At 36.9% G+C, this 19,055-nt stretch overlaps 1 protein-coding gene across 3 annotated transcripts in view; it reads right to left on the bottom strand.

Moving 5' to 3' along the window:
- Positions 1-19,055, bottom strand: part of LOC125228483 (proton channel OtopLc-like) — a 102,169-nt gene that overhangs the window by 8,546 nt on the left and 74,568 nt on the right. For all 3 annotated transcript variants that reach the window (XM_048133056.1, XM_048133057.1, XM_048133058.1), the window contains 4 exons: positions 17,589-17,735; positions 8,685-8,802; positions 8,217-8,325; positions 7,507-7,695 (listed from right to left, as the gene is read on the bottom strand). In XM_048133056.1, the coding sequence (XP_047989013.1) occupies positions 7,507-7,695; positions 8,217-8,325; positions 8,685-8,802; positions 17,589-17,735 (563 nt within the window). The remainder of the gene's footprint in view (positions 1-7,506; positions 7,696-8,216; positions 8,326-8,684; positions 8,803-17,588; positions 17,736-19,055) is intronic.

Raw genomic sequence — 19,055 nt, 5'->3', positions numbered from 1 at the left:
TTTATTTATCAGCGTGCTTTAATTCAATTACAAATATTGCAAATGCAACTACAAAACCTGTGCTTAAAATACTAAACGGTACAATAAAGTCTATTAATTTTAAACTACTAATTGCAAATGAGCCACAAACATTCGAATTCACATCGTTATGAATCATATGAATTGCTTTTGCAATGTCCACAAAACCATTATCGAATAAGCGCAACATTTTAACCTGAAACTCTTCTAGAAGAGGAAAACCTTGCTTGAAAAATATGACATAAAGAGCGTTGTACAATTTTTCTTTCATGAGATGGATTTTTTCCTTTTTCGTCGGATTATTTGATATCCACCAGAGATATCGATAATAGTTCGTAACGGTGTATTTATTTTGCGTTTTCGCCACTATATCCATTGACAGATCGGCTGTTTCGCAACCCACTGTTTCCAGATGCTTTTCGTGTATAATAGGAACTTGACCAGAGTATTTCATAAACAGAACTATGTCTAGGGCAAAACATGGAGTATAGTTGTGATCATTTAAAGACATATAATTATTCAACTGAGGCTTGTATATTCTGTATGAAGTAAAACTTGTTAACTTACTTTGATAAAAACAATTTACAAAAAATCCAAACCATATCCAATGAATAATGATCAAGTTTTTAAATGTATGTCCTTTGAGACTCAATGTTATGTTTTGCGTGCAATTCCCAAATAGATTTAAAAAATCAGAAAGAAGAAATGAACAAAGTAAGAATATGAATAATAATAGTAGCCATACAAGTGGCTTAAACACTATATAAATGATTCTCCACCGTTCTAAGAGACCGGAGCTCGGAGTAACAGTAACGAAACTATCTTCGTAAGCAAAATGTGTCCATATGTAATCAAAAAACTGCGCTCTTCGACTGTTCAACGCAAAGGCCCCAATCACCAAATCCACTTCATTTTGATACAATTTGCCTAATATACCATTGACAGTATAATTATCAAATACATGACCAAATTCACAAGATTCGGGAAGAAAAACATAATGTAAAGAAATATTTTCTTTCTTTGCTAATATATTTAACAAAGTTATTTCTATTCCAACTGCAAATTCATTTTTCGGATTTATATCTGATATAACTAACGGTGGATAATTATGAGTTCCAACTCGTAAAGAACAATTTTTAATCACAGGGAAGTCATGTTTACGTATCGCGTCTTTAATATCCAATTTCATGACACTATTGCAATCACTTATTTTAATTGTATTATTATAATTCCGGCCACAACCACCTTCTGCATAAGGGAAATAGGAGTATATTGAAGCATATTCATTTGCGTCACTGACAATAATTAGTGTATGTATAATATGATACTTCCATAATGTGTGAAATAATAGAATGAAATTATCGCTAGTCGTATCTAATATTGTTATAATGTATAAAGCTTCTGGCTTGCGGTAATCATTCTTGTCCATAATTTCAATCAGATTTTGAAAATACGATAGATTCTGACCATATATTATAAAAATACTAGCAGATGTAGGAACAAGCGCCGCTCCATCCTTTACGTAAAGCTTCACGTTGTTGGTTTCATGAATCCTCCGAATCAACTCCGTGGAGACAACATCATTGTTAATGATAACTATATCTGAGCTGAAGTGAGATTTTGATGCAATAATATCAACAATACAATGGTCTACTATTGTTTGTGGTATTTCGGCATTATGAATTTTTCCAAAGGCCAAAATAGAATAAACAGTGTTAATCAAATAAACAACCACAATTTTTCGAAACATGTTTGTGACACTGGAAAGCTATAATGATACTAACAGCTACAGCCATTTAAGTGACTGCAATTAGTTGTAATGTAGTAAAACGTAGATAGATAACATCCGTAATAACCAACATAATTAACTACAGGTACTTTTATTAATTACTATGTTTCGACTTTCAATGTTTTACAATATTCATTTTGTCATCATTTTTTTTTAAGTATTTATTTAATTTATTGATTAAATAGCTTAAGATATATCCATACTAATAATTTAAATGGGAAAGCGTGTGTGTCTGTTTGTTTGTCCGTCTTGCCGCGGGCAAAAGCTAGTACAACATAATATTACAAAATACAAACAAAAATTACACTAAAATAAACGTTTAAACGTTCAAACTAATATTAAAAAAAGAACTTAAAAATATAAATTATCATTTATCATAGCTAAATTAGTATTTTATACAGTCGTGATATAATACAAAGCTTTTCAGTCGAGTACCATGTTTAGGCCACTAAGCTTGCTGAGTGGCCTAATAGTTCGGTACGAGAGTGAAAGCTTAATTATATCACTATTGTATACAATACTTTTTCTATGAGTCATCATCTTCATCATCAATGGACGAAAAATATCATCATTCAAGTTAAAATTAATGTTAATAGCGTCGTTCACCGTTGTATCATCGCATTGACGACTGGTCTGGCTCAGTCGGTAGTGACTCTGCCTGCTAAGCCGCGGTCCTGGGTTCGAATCCCGGTAAGGGCATTTATTTGTGTGATGAGCACAGATATTTGTTCCTGAGTCATGGATGTTGATGTTTACTATGTATATAAGTATGTATTTATCTATTTAAGTATGTATATCGTCGCTTAGCACTCATAGTACAAGCTTTGCTTAGTTTGGGGCTAAGTTGATCTGTGTAAGGTGTCCCCAATATTTGTTTATTTATTTATTTATTTATTAATTACCTGGCAACCAATTGTTTGTAATAACCGTCTCTGATTGGTCGATAACGCGATAGATTAAAAAAAACGTGTTTCAGATGCAGAAAAATTTAGTAAAGAACTTGTATGAAGTTCTGTTTTTGAAATTATTACAGTTAACTAAAAGTGAACTGTAATGAAATATTATAGTTGACTAAGTGTCAAAGACTATCTAACACTGAAAAGTCAGCACTTATAGTTTAGTCTGTGGTGTCCTAATTGACAGATTAAAGTCGACGAGTAGAAAAAAGTATTAATGGCCTAAAACCTATTTAACATTTCTTCTACATGTGAGCGAAAGCTCAATAATAAATATTAAACATGAACATATTGTGCCGGAAATTAGAATGCAAAATGGTATAATGAGGTCTTCTAATATAAGAACACGTATCTCAAAATAATGACTTTTATCATCCGATGTTCGTGACTCTTTACGTAAGGTGTGAAAACTTTTACTAGCCTCGATAAAACCGTTTTCAGCAAAACGCCATAACGCTTTACTAAACCTACGCAGAAGCGGAAATCCACGTCTAAAATATATACCATAGAGCAAATTATAAAACTTGTTTTGCATCAGGTGAATTTTCCGTTTCTCGTGTGGATGCTGGGTAATCCACCATTGATATCTTAAATAGTTTGTTACGGTGTACTTGGTATGTGTTTTCGCTACACTGTCCAGAGCTAGATCGCCAGTCTCGCAGCCTTTGTATTCTAAATATTTTTCATTTATTATAGGGATATCGCCCGAGTTTAACAAAAACGGCCCTATATCAATAGCAAAACAAGGGCTTAAATTATAGTTACGTAAATTCATGTATTCATCTATTTGAGACTTGTGCGGTCTATATGTTGTGTAAGTCGTTAATCGCGTTTGATAGAACGTATTTAGTAAAAACATATACCATATCCAATGTATTATAAGCACATTTTTATAAACTTTATTTGTTAGATCCAAAACCGTATTTTGAGTAGCATTTCCAACAAGTTTGATTAACACTGAAAAATAATGATCAGCCATTTGGTCCCTACTTAAATCATTAAAACATGATAAAATTGTAGCACAAACAAAATAAAGTAAAAGTATAATTAACCAACCTAATATACTAAACATAATATAAACTATTTTCCATCTTTCTAGTAAATCTTCTCTAGGTGATATGGCAACAAAACTATCTTCAACTGTCAAGTGCGAACTAGTGTAACTATAAAACGCTGCGCGTCTATTATTTATCGCAAAACCACCAAAGACTACATCAACTTCATTTTTATACAATTTGCTAAGAACTCCTGTCACCGTGAAATTATCAGAAATGTTTCCAAATTCATCTGTTTCAGGGAGAAATGTATAATTTAAAGTTATATTTTCTCGCTCAAAAAACATTTCTACCAAGTATCGTTCAATACCTATAGCAGGCATTATATTTTCAGGGTCCGGGTGCTCTAATACCAATGGAGGGTAATTATGAGTAGCAACACGTAAGGTGCAATTCCTTAATACAGGTTTATCAAGATATTCAAGATCTATAAACACGCTCCATTCTTTAGCGTCTTGACATCCACATACCCTGATTATATTGTTGTAGCCCAAACCACACCATCCGACTTCGTAAGGAAAGTAGGTGTAAATTGAATTTGTTGTACCCACGTCCCTAGTTATCATTAGGGCACGAATTATATTGTATTCCCACAATATCCTGAATATCGCTAAACGCTCTTCTTTTGTTGACTCTGGGAAAATAATGACATGCACAGATTCTGGTTTTCGGTTCCAATCTCTGTCTAATTCACTAATAACATCTTTTAAAGAGGCAAAGTCTTTAGCTTTTATTATAAAAAAGTCGTGTGTTGTGATGTTCACGATCCTGTTGTAGTCTCTTATATATAATTTGACATTATTTATCTCATGTATACGTTGGATCAAATTGTTAGTCATCTCATCGTTGTTAATTATAACCACTTCAGTTCCATTTGTGATTTTGGATATCAAATTTACGACGCAAGCAACTGTATCGTTTTCATATTCATCAATTAAGTTAAAAATTTCCACACTGAACACAGTAGAGAATAGGCAAAGAATGTGAAATAGTATTTTAATATTAAAATACATGTCTGTTTTAAAAGAACTGTCAAATAATAGTGCTTATATGAATACATGCGACCAGTGAATGTAAGTATTTTTTCAGTAAGTTCCCACCTACCTGCGTTAATGATAAATTGTAGAGAATAACATTAATGTTATTGTTTATTCACAAATAGAATTACCTTTGCATACGAACTTTTATAACTAATGAATTACAGACCACAAAACAATATTTAAATGGGCAACTAAACATATAAATGTTTCCACCTCATATAAATGGGAAATTACGTCTAAAAGCAGCATTGAGCCGTGAGCCACGCATTATCAATATATGAGAAATTGAATAGAATAGAATAGAATAGAATATTTTTATTCGAAAGCACACAGATAATAAACAATTTTACACTGACATAAAATAGTAATAAAGTGCCACGAAATGGCTTCACCTCAGCATATTGCTGGCGACTTCCAGCGCTGGTCTTCCGGTGAGACCATTAAGTGAGAAAAATCACGGAAGGTAACATAACATACAAAAGAAGAAACAAAAGGAACAAAAAAAGCATAATTTAAAAATAAAAAACAAAAAAAAATTGCTTGGTATGAAAACCATGAAGATGCATAGTAACCATGTTTTCAATTTATAACCGTATTCATATTCTCTCGAAGCGATTTCTATAATGTAAGTATATGGATATACTTAATGCAGCTGGATGTGATTTTACGCGAAATAATAAACAGGCACCTTTTTTTTTATTGGGGATACCTTACACATCAGACTTAGCCCCAAACTAAGCAAAGCTTGTACCACACCTCGGACTCTGGCAATCAAATATATGAAAGAGGCGCGTTCCTAGCACAAGCTCGTGTAGGTGAACGCGTACTATGCTTGTATGAGTGAAATTATGACAGGTCGACTGTTCGCATTTTTGACAGGCGGTAACTGTGAGGTAACCGAGAGGGGGTGGGCGAAACTTTCAACGGGGAGCGGGAGTGGCCATACTGAACGATAGTACTCTTTATTATACTGTGCTTGTACTATGGGTGCGAAGCGACGATATACATTCTTAAATTGATAAATAGAGGTAGATAAATACTTACTTATATCCATAGAGAAAACATCCATGACTCAGGAACAAATATCTGTGCTCATCACACAAATAAATGGCCTTATCGGGATTCGAACCCAGAACCGCGGCTTAGCAGGCAGGAATGCTCCATACAAACGTCCACCCCCCATTTTAGGAAAGTGGGGATGAGAAAGAGACAAAAAGTAGCCTATGTCACTTTCCGTCCCTTCAACTATCTCCACTTAAAAATCACGTCAATTCGTCGCTCCTTTTTACCGTGAAAGACGGACAAACAAACAGACACACACACTTTCCCATTTATAATATTAGTATGGAGTATGGATATACAGTAGTGTGACTACCTGAAAAAGAACAAATCAAAAAACATTCAATATAATAATTTGATTTCTTACCTAGTTGTATAGATGGCAGCACCATCTCTCTCACTTTACCGTAATCCTGTAAATGATTCGTATAGGAGGTGCAAGCACAAATTGCTCGCCCTTAGAGTTGGTCAAAAGGCTCCTAGCCTTATCACAGATAATATACACTAGAAAAATTTCGTCGGATACAACGGCGGACGGGTGGTCTAATGGTAATGACGTTAGCCGCGTAAGCTGAAGACCCGGGTGCGATTCCCGGCTCGGCCTCCAGTGGGCCTTGTCGTGTTTTCTTTCGTGTATGATATCTATACTCTGTCAAACAAGTCTGTCAGTAAATAAGAACAAAAAAACTATAGGTATCCTTTTCTATAGCACCTTTAAGAAAAGGATGCATATAGTTTTCTTTGTTCTTACATATTTACTGACAGACTTGTTTGACAAAGTATATTTCAATTCATGTGACATTTTTCTGATAATCCCCGTGCGTAGCCGGGGCGGGCCGCTAGTACGAGTATATAATATAATACGTGACTTTATCAATAAAACGGCTGAACTGCTTGTCTGTTATGTCTATAAATTAATCGATGTTGTAATGTTTGTGCCTAATATTTACCTGACAAGTTATTGTTCATTTTTTATTCTTATCGTTCAGTAATATTTCTTCTAAATGATTAACAATCACACTTTATCACTACTGGAAAGTGGAAACTATGTTACACGTAACATGTCATGTAAGCAAATATTAGGCCAAGGACATTTAAGTTGTTAATTAGATAGCTAGTATACTGTCTGTCCGTACGTCAGTAATTATTTAACTGTATTTATTGTCCGTGTCCCTTGTTTGAAATATAAGTTATTTTAAAGTATCGTCGATGTTACTCGAACAAATGTAAGGTTATTTATTATGTCAGCTTACCGACGACAGCACCCATCCTCAGGCACCCATCTCCCGTAGTGGTGAGGGCGAACCCGAGGGAGTCTCTTGATAACATTAGCCGGCATCTGATAGTGAACTGGACTTCGATTCTACATGATGAACAACTTATCGGTATCCTTTGTTTGAAATTGGTTCAACTCACTGACAGCACCCGTCTTGAGGTAAAAGCTCCCATTAAGGTGAGTTCTGATGTTAAGAGCGAATCCGAGGGACAGTAGCTTGGCAGCGTTGGCAGGCATCTGTTCCTGAACTTGACTCCGGTTCTACATGATGAAAAACTCTTGTGTCTTTTATGAAATGAAAGGTTAAACTCACCGACAGCACCCATCCTGAGATAGAAGCTCCCGTAGTGGTGGGTTCTTGTGCTAAGAGCGAACCCGAGGGACAGTCTCTTGGCAGCGTTGGCCGGCATCTGGTACTGCGGGTGCGGCGCGGTAGCGGTGCTGCGGTCTGTGCGCGAGGAACACGAGTCCGACTCGGAAGGGGACGAACTTGAGTCCGATTCTAGATTATTAAAATATTCGTTAATTTTTTTTGTTCTACAAAAATACTGGGCTGGGCAAGTCTCGAGGAGGCCGCGTCGGACCGAGAACAATGAAAACTCCTGATAACCCTATGTCCCAGATTAAGAGTAACAGGATATCATCATCATCATCATCATCAAAACTAGTACCATATAGCCATTTAACAGAACGAAGAAATGCCACTAAATTGAGTGCGCTGGTGACCTTGAAGTAAGAGCACGTCTTTCAATACGGAGGTTCAAAATCCGGCCCGGACGCTTTTCGACGAAGGAAGTAAAAAAAAAACATTGTGTCATAATCGGAGTATATCCTATACGAAATATTAGTTTACCATCTGGGTTATAGGAAAACTTCCACGGAATGAATCCTGGGATTGGTTGACAAACTGACTTCAAGTTCCTATGACCCGTAGCAAAAATCCGGGAAAAGCATTGCATGTAAGCGCTCAGTACTAAAGGAGGTTATGATAAACCTATGTATATAATAAAAGATAATAGTTACTGGCAACGACAGGGGAATCAGCGCCGGACCTCGAGCGATCCCTCAGCAGTGCAGCATACATGTACAGCAGGAACACCATGCTGCCGATGTACAGGTACAAGTAGAAGCCCTGGACATCACAATGTACGTTAGTTACATGAACAATCATGTATTTTTCTTAATGTTGCTTTGATTTATTAAATCTCTGATGGTTTAAGGGTCTGTAGCAACCATAAACTAGTTTTCTATTTCATTTATTTTATGATGCAGATGATTATGGCAGAAGACAACGTATCTGAAAGTTTCGCCACAACGAAAACTGATTCTAGGGACTTTAGAAGAAACGCATTTGAACATAATTGGTAGTGTATATTTTTTTTCATTAACACTTAATTAACAGCAAAGTAGGCAAGTAGATATAAATAAGTACAAGTCTCTGTGAAGGTAGGAAAACAAACAATATAAAAATGTTAATCACAATATACTTACCTCATAAAAGGAGGGTGGAATGTATGTAGAAATTACTTCGGCCATCGGGAAGGCGACGCCCATGACGACCAGTAGCTTGCCATAAAGCGCCGAGAGGGTGGTGGCTAGTGCATCCCCTCTGTAAAAGAAAAATAAAAAATTTAGACGATAAAATTTGACAGTAGCTGCGGGCAGTAAGACTACCATTAAAATAAGAGAGTGTTCACCAAGATTAGCAACCAAACAGTAAGGCTAAGATAAGTCTGCATCGATTTTAAGAACCCCCCTTCTACAAAGGCTGAAACCGTCATAATTTCATCGACGTATGACGTTTCAACTAACATTAACACCGATGAGGCTTTTTGAATAAAAGTTTTTTCTCAAACATGGTATGAAATATTGATGTTATGTGCCTTATAATTGGCAGCGAAGTATGACGTTGCAGGTGCGGCTAGGACGATTGATAGATAATGGAATTTCATACAAACCTTGCAGGCCAAGGCCGGCAGTCTTCTTTTTTAATTTCCAAACACAGATAATTGTGACATAACATCCAGGTATTTAGCCAATGAAAAAAAAACTATAAGGGGCTTTATAGACGTGCCGACTGCAACTGGTACGGGCCCTAGACAATATTTGATTTAGGGTGCGTTTTCATACAAAAAAAAATTTTTTCGTTTTTTTTTAATTTTTTGTTTTTTTATAGGCGTATACGGGGTATTAAAGGGGAACGAAAATTATTTTTGCGCTACGACGTACGCACCGTTTAGGAGATACAGCCATCCAAAGTTACTATTTTCAGTAGACTTTATTTATTTCATAGCATGTTTGAGAAAAGCACTATACATACCTCGGCGGGAAATGGGGTTGCCCGCCTCAGACCTATCCTATATATCTTCGGCCGGCAACCCCATTTGTCCCGGCCTCTGTAGTAATGTACTATAGTTTCAGCCGAATCTAGAGTGAAAACTGAACTCTCGGTATCGGCTAAAATACAATCATGTTTCCCCAGGAGTTACATTTTCAGTACTTTATACTTTATTGGCTCCAGGAGATACTCAGACTACCGTAATCGACGTTGAACTGATGTCGATATTTTATACACATTTAAATCAGTACCAATTTGATATGACATGAATGCAAAGCGACATGACGCGAATGGATTTAAAATCCGTCGCAGCATTTATTTAATCCGCACAGCTCTGTGTCTGACACAAAGTTTTTTAAGTGAATTGGCAACGTGAAATTTTAATTAAGAGAAACTTCCATGGGTCTGGTACTGACACCACGACCAAAAGTCAAGTATGCACTCCTTACAGTACTTAGCAAAATTCATACGACCCAACTTTCCAACATTTCATGCCGGGATTATAACACAAATTAATGTATGGGTAAGTAATTAACACCAAAATGTTTATTATCTAAACAATCATTAAGATATTTACCATTCAGTTAATCTCGTTTTTGCTAACATATATCCATACTTCCATCCATACTAATATGGGAAAGTGTGTGTGTCTGTTTGTTTGTCCGTCTTTCACGGCAAAACGGAGCGACGAATTGACGTGATTTTTTAAGTGAAGATAGTTGAAGGGATGGAGAGTGACAGGCTACTTTTGTCTCTTTCTAACGCGAGCGAAGCCGCGGGCAAAAGCTAGTACCTACCATAATATATTTTCACATAATGGGTAACTCTAAATCAGATTTTGTTGCTCCACGATACTTTCACATCAGTTTCTTCATCAGTTTTTAATAATCAAGAAAGCCTTTATCAGTTATTCTAGTGAAAATATTATTTAGGGGTCGCCTCCAACTACCCTCATAGTTTCAGCAACAAAACTGTTCTTTGTCACGTGCGAAGCAACTTTCCCCTCGTAGCTTACGGAAGTGTATCGATTATCAAAGGCCAGTTCAAGTTGCAACAGTATTGTTATTATTGCATTCAAGATGTAGATATTGAATACCTGCATCAAAGCTATGAGAAAAGTGTACCTAATGTTATATATTTTAAAACGACTCGAGGATAAGAACAATAAAGTAAAAAGTGAGCTCAACTGATACCTACCTGAGGTAAACAGGTAAAATAAGGCAGACCAACGCCAAAATTAAAAGGGGTGATAGGACATCTCATTAGCTATCATATTAAAGCAAATTTGACCTTAATTAAAATAAAGGCCATTTAATTTATAAAACACAAAGAAAAAAGTGCCAATATCTCGAATTCGCTTAATATGATATTATATGAGCTAATGAAATTTCTTATCGCCTTTTTAAGTTTGGCGTTGGTTTACGGGACACCCAGTAGGTAAGGTAAAATACCCCATAATGGACGGTGATGCCATTATGGACAAAAAAACACAAATGCTTAAAAATAAATATCTAAAATAAGTTTCTAAAAACTGACGGCTATGTACCATAAACTAGAGTTGTAGAGCTGTTTAATTTTGAAGTTTCAATTAATTCGGTTATTTCTGAATGATTTGGAGACAAGATAAAATTCACCAGTTTACTGAAAAAAATATCAAGGCGAATTCTTAGTAATGTTACTAAGAGAGATGAGTTCATGTATAAAATAATAAAAAAATAACGCACGGCGTAATCTTGAATGCGTTTTACTTACTGCATTAAGCATGAGATAAGGTATAAAACATACTAGTTTGTTGCTCCAAAGATATAAAGAAATGACGTTATTTTGCAAGTGTCCATTACTGGACCCGAAAAACTGCCTACCTCCTATGATGGACAAGGAACAATTTACAAAACCCAAACTTACAAGAAACAATCCTATGTTAAAATAACCTAAACTAATTGTATTTATGGTGCATAAAATTGACTCATTGCGTATCAGTTGGCTTTAAAAGTAAAATTTTAAACTTATTTCACTGTCCATAATGGGGGATCCATTACTGGAGAACTGCCGTCCATAATTGGAGAAAAAACACCTAGTTTTAATTTGTTAACTATGAAGAAACCAATAGGAGTATCTATTCTGCAATACGCTTGAAATGTAGAAGAAGGATAGGACATTCAAGATTTAACACGCTTGGCGGTAGAATTTTTACATTTATCAGTGAAATATCAAAAACAGGCGAATTTTTTTCTTAAACTGTCCATGATTGGGTTCGTCACCTTAGGTACATAACATACCTGACAAAAAACACGCTAAAGGAGGCTTTTAGCTACCTAAAATAAAAACATTGCGTTTTTGTAGAGGATCTGCGTGCGTAGCCGAATGGCACAAACGCTCACAAAACGCTCACGAAACGAAACGCTCGTAGATATCTATCTCTATCACTCGTGCGTATTGGCGCGACAGAGCCAGACTACCTTTCGCGGCGTTTCGTTTTCGTTTCACGTCGGAGAAATGCCATTCGGCTACGGCACCTGGGGCTAGAAAACTGAGTATCTAGCACTAAGTACATCGTTTTCACGCGAAATAGGCACAATAATGTAGATTTTTGGGAAATTCTCAGAAAAACGTATGAAATGCGCATTAAGTGCAAAATGTGTCTTCTTGTCTTTTAAATTTCGTTTCCTTTTCTGCCTAATCCCTTTAAACTACCTTAATAATGCATGACCCGTGATGTCAAAACTTAAATTCAAGTGGGATATCGTGTCATACAATGCTGACATCACTCGTTTATAACAAGAATATTTCGGAAGCAACGTAGACCGGAGAACACTAAATAATGATTGTCCAAATTGAGAAGAGCCCTCAAAAGTCTCTGCTGAAGAATAATTCAAACTTACTGTAAAGGTATCTTACTGTTTTGGTTTTCCTCCCCGGGGTCGGATCCCTCTCGAGCCGTCGCCATGGCAACGGCGTTCTGTTGGCTCCCCACTGCGCTGCAAACGATACCTACTTACGGAATCCAACCTGTTTCGGAACAATGATATTGCAGCAATTGCCATTCAAACTTTGGATTACGATAGCTGGCAAAACAGATGTCGAAGAGGGGCTTCAGAAGCTTAAAAGTGAATCAAACAATTGCAATATTTTACTGTAGCAGGAATCAAAGTATAATTTTAGATAACAAGTGTTTAGGACAAACTTATTTAACTGTTTACTTGTGAATTGTTGTGTAGAATTGATTTTCTAATTTGGATACACACAATAGTTATTTAATATTGTCTTCGGTTACCACAATAGTTACTCATGAAATAAAACTATGGAAACGGATTAAATCGCGTATAATGAATTATAAATAGTTATTTGTTATAAAAGGGTGCAAAGTTGAATTTTAACGCCTAGTGTGGCTCCGCTGGTATTAAAGATAAAACATGTTTTTCCGAGCTAGTGAGGGGAAAATAATTATATCAATCATAGGATCCGCTGATGAAAAGTTGAGCGTTAAAATGCAAGCAAAGATTTTGCCAATTTCCATCCTAGCAGGGCAAGCATTTTATTAGCAAGATACTGTCGCACCCATCATATGCTTGCCGACCTGCCATTACTATTCAGCATGTTTCGCTTCAGGACCCGCCATTACTATTCAGCATGAACAAAGTTTCGCTTTATCCTGCACGTCTAGTGAGATATTGATTGGCGTCCACATGAATTATTTATCATGTTGCTAACAAGTGATTTGTGTTAGAAGTGAATGTCAGGCACAAACCCGGCCAACACATAATTAGTAAAGTTCAGCAGTCGGCGACAAAGGACCGCCTGCGGTCGCGGTCTCGCAAGAATCTTCGCTGACTTTGGCCGAAATCTGATTTCACGACTTGACTTTGCTTTGTCTCCTTAAACTATGTATGTCCTTCTTCAGCGAAAGGGTTAAATAGATAAGGACATGCGTCAATAATCGGTAGTTAAATATAGGTATGTAAAACTATTGTGAAGATTATATATAGCTAAAAATCAAAAAGAAACCATATAAATTGTTTTATAAAAGGGTCCTAAAAGTATAAGTGAAAAAAATGACGTTTTCTTCTGAAATTCATATTTTTGATGAAAATTTTCATCTAAATTCAAATGACCGCCCCAACATTCTGTGTAAAGTAGGCCAATGAAGTACCTATTCAATGTTTTTTCGATATGATGTCACGATTTTCCCCTTAATGAATGATGATATCACGGAGTTCCGAGAAAACGGAGCAGTGAATCTCAGAACTGAGAAACTTTTATACATAAGGGGTCAACTTAGTCTGCTTCCAATGTAGTAATAACGTTTACATCTGAAATTGTAACAGAAATTAGTTCAGATGAAGCATAAAAGGCATTCTTCCCTAGAAAGGCACATATTTACGCACTTATTGAAACGCATTATATTCGCACAACCCAATTATTAAACTTTTTCCAACTTTCCTAATTACCCAGTTCTCGAACAAAACTGAAAATTTTGTAGGTGAAGTATTCTTTTCAATGGAACGAAAACCCGTGGGATTCATTGTTAATGTTCAGCTTTATTCTCGAGTTGTTGGTTGGTTGTTTTGTTTGCACAAAGTAAAAGGAAATAAGGCTCTCGAGATGGCGGTACCTACATATTACATAGTAAACAGTACTCGTAGCACAGCCTATTTGATGTTGACGTACAAACGATAGGCGGAAGAACATTTGGACTATTACGCTTTCGGATATTAATAATTTTCTTTGGCGTGAAAGGTGAAAAAAGAAACAAAACGAATTACTTGTCACACATCAATTGACTTTAACCAGTAAAACCATCGCAATATATAGATTTTTTCTTTTTTGTCAAAGTAATCGAGTTTTACATTTTTACACTTGTGTTGTGTGAGTTGTGACAATCAACCTGCCTAATATACCGTTTCTGTTGCTTGCCTAGTGCTGATTGTAGCGCAATTTAATTGCTGCATTTATAATTTGATCTAAACTAACGAGGTTATAGAAATGTAGTAGGAAGCAAGATCCATAAAATGATACGTTCATTTAGAACCAGTGGCGACTTAAAGTACTCGGCCAGCTGAATAAGTAACCCTTCACACACCAACCGCTGTCCGCTCCACACGTATTCCGAGCTAATTTCAAGTGCGCGAGTCTACAGTGACACCGCAGAGAGCTTTTCATTAGAGTGCATATACAGAGGGGAAATGCAATTTCCCCGACAAGTGCAAATTGTGCCACTAGGGATGCGACTTTACGAGCATTGTGCGACAAACAGGGCGACGTGGTATTCGTGCATTCAAGACTCAAATTAAATTCTTACTCGTATCTTAAGGAATTAGGTAAGATTATTTACTAGTACCTACAGATTGAATGGTTTCTTGGTTACGTGCAGGTTATGTAATACACAATGTGCTATGTTTACTCGTTTGCGACTATAGTTAAAAATTATTTGTTTTGAGTCTAATATTTAATAGAATTATGTATAACTAGCTTTTGCCCGCGGCTTCGCTCGCGTTAGAAAGAGACAAAAAGTAGCCTATATGTCACTCTCCATCTCTTCAACTATCTCCACTTAAAGAATCACGTCAATTCGTCGCTCGGTTTTGCCGTGAAAGACGGACAAACAAACAGGCACACGCACTTTCCCATTTATAATTAGTATGGATTTACGTAAGTAGTAGTAGGTAGGTTAAAAAGACAGTTAAAAAGAAAGACTAGGCACGGAGAACTTTTCCTATGTCCTAAGGACAATTATTTTTGGAATCCATTAATCTTTAGTTAGGTATATGCTGCACATTTGTCAAGCTCGCCATTCAAAGTGCCAAAATAATTTCAATAGTTATTTGTTATACAAGGGGGCAAAGTTGTATTTTAACGCCGAGTGTGGAATTGAAAAACGAGCAAGTGAAAGGATTCTATTGTTGAACCACGAGCGAAGCGAGTGGTTCGAAAATAGAATCCTGAACTTGCGAGGTTTTTAACACACGAGAAGTAAAATACATTTGCACCCGAGTGTAACACAAACTTTTTCCCCTCACTATAGCGAGGAAACTACAACGCAAAAAATGCGTTTATCACTGCTTCCAGTAGTTCCACAGGTGGTAAATCATCTTTATTACTAGATTCACCTACTTTTATTAATTTTAAAGCAGTTAATTTGACTTTATTCAAGGTCAAATTACTTCACCCACTAGTGGATAAAATGCGTTTTTACCCGCTGGTATTAAAGGACAAAACTCGTGTTTCCGAGCTAGTGAGGGGAAAAATAATATAGCTACAGCACATCCGTAGAAAACTACTTTCAAGTGAAAAATTACGTTCAATGAGTCGGGAAACCGCTGGCTACTCGTATTGCAATAAAGCGCCCATGGTCGATTAGATTAAATTTTTCTCCGCTCTGAAGTGCCAGTGAGAAGGGGAGAACACTTTAGGTTGGAAGCTTTTACGTACTCCTGTAATTTATTACGGCGCCGTGCTCACATTTTTCACTACGGCAATTTCTATCCAGCCAATGATTGAGTCTGGGCTAGTTCTTATCGGGTGTCGCATTTGTTAGAAGCTCAGTGAGCTGGACGTGAATACGACCCCGGCTGATAAGAAAGTGGCTATTTCGTCTTAAGTTTATATTACTTCTATCCATGATATAAAGGGAGTGCCAAAAGGATTAACGTAATAATGAGTTTAGTCGTGATGGCTAAACTAACAGAGCTAACTAGAAGGAAAGGTCTCTCTCTTCGACAGCGTAGTTATCAGGGAAAATCCCTGAAATAAAGACGCTACGGTGGCCTTTGATCCTGTGTGAAGTAGTCATGTAGTATCAGGGGCGGCTCACTCCGCGATTCTATCACCGCGCTACAAGTACATGCTGGCGGCCGCGAGTTCGCGGCCTAATCAGGAGTGGCGCGCGTTCTCACGGAACGCACGTTCGCAAATTCTATTGTTAACTTTACGTCGCGAGTTTTTTTTAAGGTTCATATGCGATATCCGCGCGTGGAATGGCTAATAATGCTTAGTTTAATAAACATCATGAATAAAATATGACACTCGTACACAAATCTACTATTTGTTAAGTCTCACGGAAAAGTTCAATACGGTTTTGATGTTGGGATTTAAAGAAAAATATATAAATACTGTATGTACACCCAGAGAGTACTCAAGATTTGAATAAAATAGTATAACATTTTATCTGAGTATTAATTCGAATTAATCCATAGGCAACCCTATCGTCCGACGCTGCGCACGTGCGGCAGGTTTCTTTGTAAGCATTTAGTAGGCATTTAAAAAGGCGGCATTTCGTGAACATCAAAGCAGTGGGCCTTCTGTACTTGTACTATTATATATTCTGTGGTAGTATCGCGACAAAACTCATGAAAGAGTCACAAAAGAGAATACCTACTAAAATATCTCAATGCAGCCTGCACCAATTAATTACGTTAGTTATCTGCGAGTGCTCTAGACGCCGCGCCGCTAGCAGAAAGCCTTCTCGCAATTAGCAGCGTAAAGGGGCATGCGAATGCAATATGTCAGCAAGAAGAAGTGCTGAAATGAAGTGATGGATTTATTATTAGGCTGTGAAGTACATTTTTTACAGATTTTGCACTATTCCTAAATGGTAAAATTATTAGTTACACGTGTTGTGGTGGTGTGAGAGGCATAATTGTAAAATTGCAAAGGTCAGGTGACAGTTGCTTTAGTAAAAGTCTACGCCAAATACTGGCAAGGAAGAAGCCAAAAGTCGCATATAGTGTCGGTTACACCAGTGTTCGCTAAATTCTTTGTATGGGAATTTCCATGGACTTCTGCTGCTTGACGTTGACGTGTCTGTTAACTGTGGTTGATGCAACTGGCCCTTAATCTCCAAAAATTCGATGATATTTTGAAAAGGTATACGTAGGTACGCGCTGATGAGATTGCACAGGTGCTATGGTGGGTGAAGGGCGGGAGTGACGCGCGGGGGGCAGCGGCGCGTACCCTGAGCCTCCAGGGTACAGCACCGGCTGCAGGGACATAGAGCCGCAGACAGCGACGAAGGACTCAACTATGGCCATCATTGTAACGCAACATGGAGGTGTACTCACGCGCTGATGAGATGCACATGCGGTATGGTGGGCGAGGGGCGGGAGTGGCGCGCGGGGGGCAGAGGCGCATGCCCGGAGCCTCCAGGGTACAGCACCGGCTGTAGGGACAGCGAACCGCCGAGAGACAGCGACGGAGGACTCGAACACCTGTGGACATGTTTTAAGATTGAATTTATTATGCACACAAAACAGATGACATTTATAACATAAAATATGTTACGTAGGTACAGGTCCTGGTTAGGAATACCATCCAAAGCATGTACTATCAGCTGCAGAAGTGCATAGAGACATTATGAATAAATTCATTGATAAATTCGCCATGCACTTTTGCAGCTGATAGTACATATGAGTAGGTAATGTAATATGCCCTTTACATAATCGGCTTCAGGATAGGGTGTTTATTTAGTCATCTGCAATAATTTGCGGGGTGAATACGAGTAAATAGGTCAGAGGAGATTTTAGGAGTGTCAACCCAGATATCCCGAAAAATATGTAGTCCAGAAAAACTCCCAAAGAAAATGTTAAGGTCAGACAGCCAATTTTTTTTAAAAAGGGTCCTGAAAATATATGACCTCTTGTTGCAGGTAGGGTAAACCAGGGTGTGATTGCCCACTGACAGTGATTGCCCACTATAAGTAAAACCTTATTAAATTTAGCTTTGGATTACTCTAGTTGGATTAGAAATCGCTAGTTGCTGCTGTAATTTAATGTTTAGTAGATTTAAATTAATAGTAATGGTGGATTTTGTCTAGATGGGTGAAAGTGTTAATTAAACAGGTAAACATATTAACATTTTTCTTAACAACTTACTTTCTTAAAGGTTATTTTAGTGTGTTGATTATTTGACATTCCGCTTCTATTGCATGGATGTGATCATATTAAAAGAATTTACGTCGTTTTTAATGTAAATATGTGTTACATTTTGAATCCTAACAGCTATTTTAGCTGTGGGCAATGACTGAACCAAAATTTGAATATTTTTAGTACATAGTAGTAGTAATGTTTACAAGCTGTCGTGGTAGATTATTGATCAAAGTGTTTGTTGTCAACATCACCTATTGTTGTGTTTAAAATGCTTAAATTCATCGCAATTTGTATGCAAAAGTTTCTCTCCTTACTTACTTAATTCATTTACAAATAATATACGGTTAGACATAATGGCTGGTGGAAGGCATTCTTGAAAAGACATCCGAGGTTCGAGATTCTGACTCATCATCATCATCATTATCATCAGTGAACGAATTATTATATTACATTAGAAAACTAAACGCAACCCATTCTAATTTATTTAAAACAATCCTGTTAGGAAGATGTTTAATGTTTATTCATGTTTAAAGTCAATTCAGACGACTGACGTCAGACAAAGACTTTGATTTATGATTATAAGATATTGGGCAATAACTGTGCTGTGATGTTGACAATTACCGTAGGCTATGGGCAATCACTGTACTTTTTAGATTATATTAA

This window comes from Leguminivora glycinivorella, chromosome 8 (assembly GCF_023078275.1).
Source record: "Leguminivora glycinivorella isolate SPB_JAAS2020 chromosome 8, LegGlyc_1.1, whole genome shotgun sequence".
Classification (NCBI taxonomy): Eukaryota; Metazoa; Arthropoda; class Insecta; order Lepidoptera; family Tortricidae; genus Leguminivora; species Leguminivora glycinivorella.
Note: the sequence above shows the minus strand (reverse complement) of the source record. Positions and strands in the feature narration are given on the sequence as shown.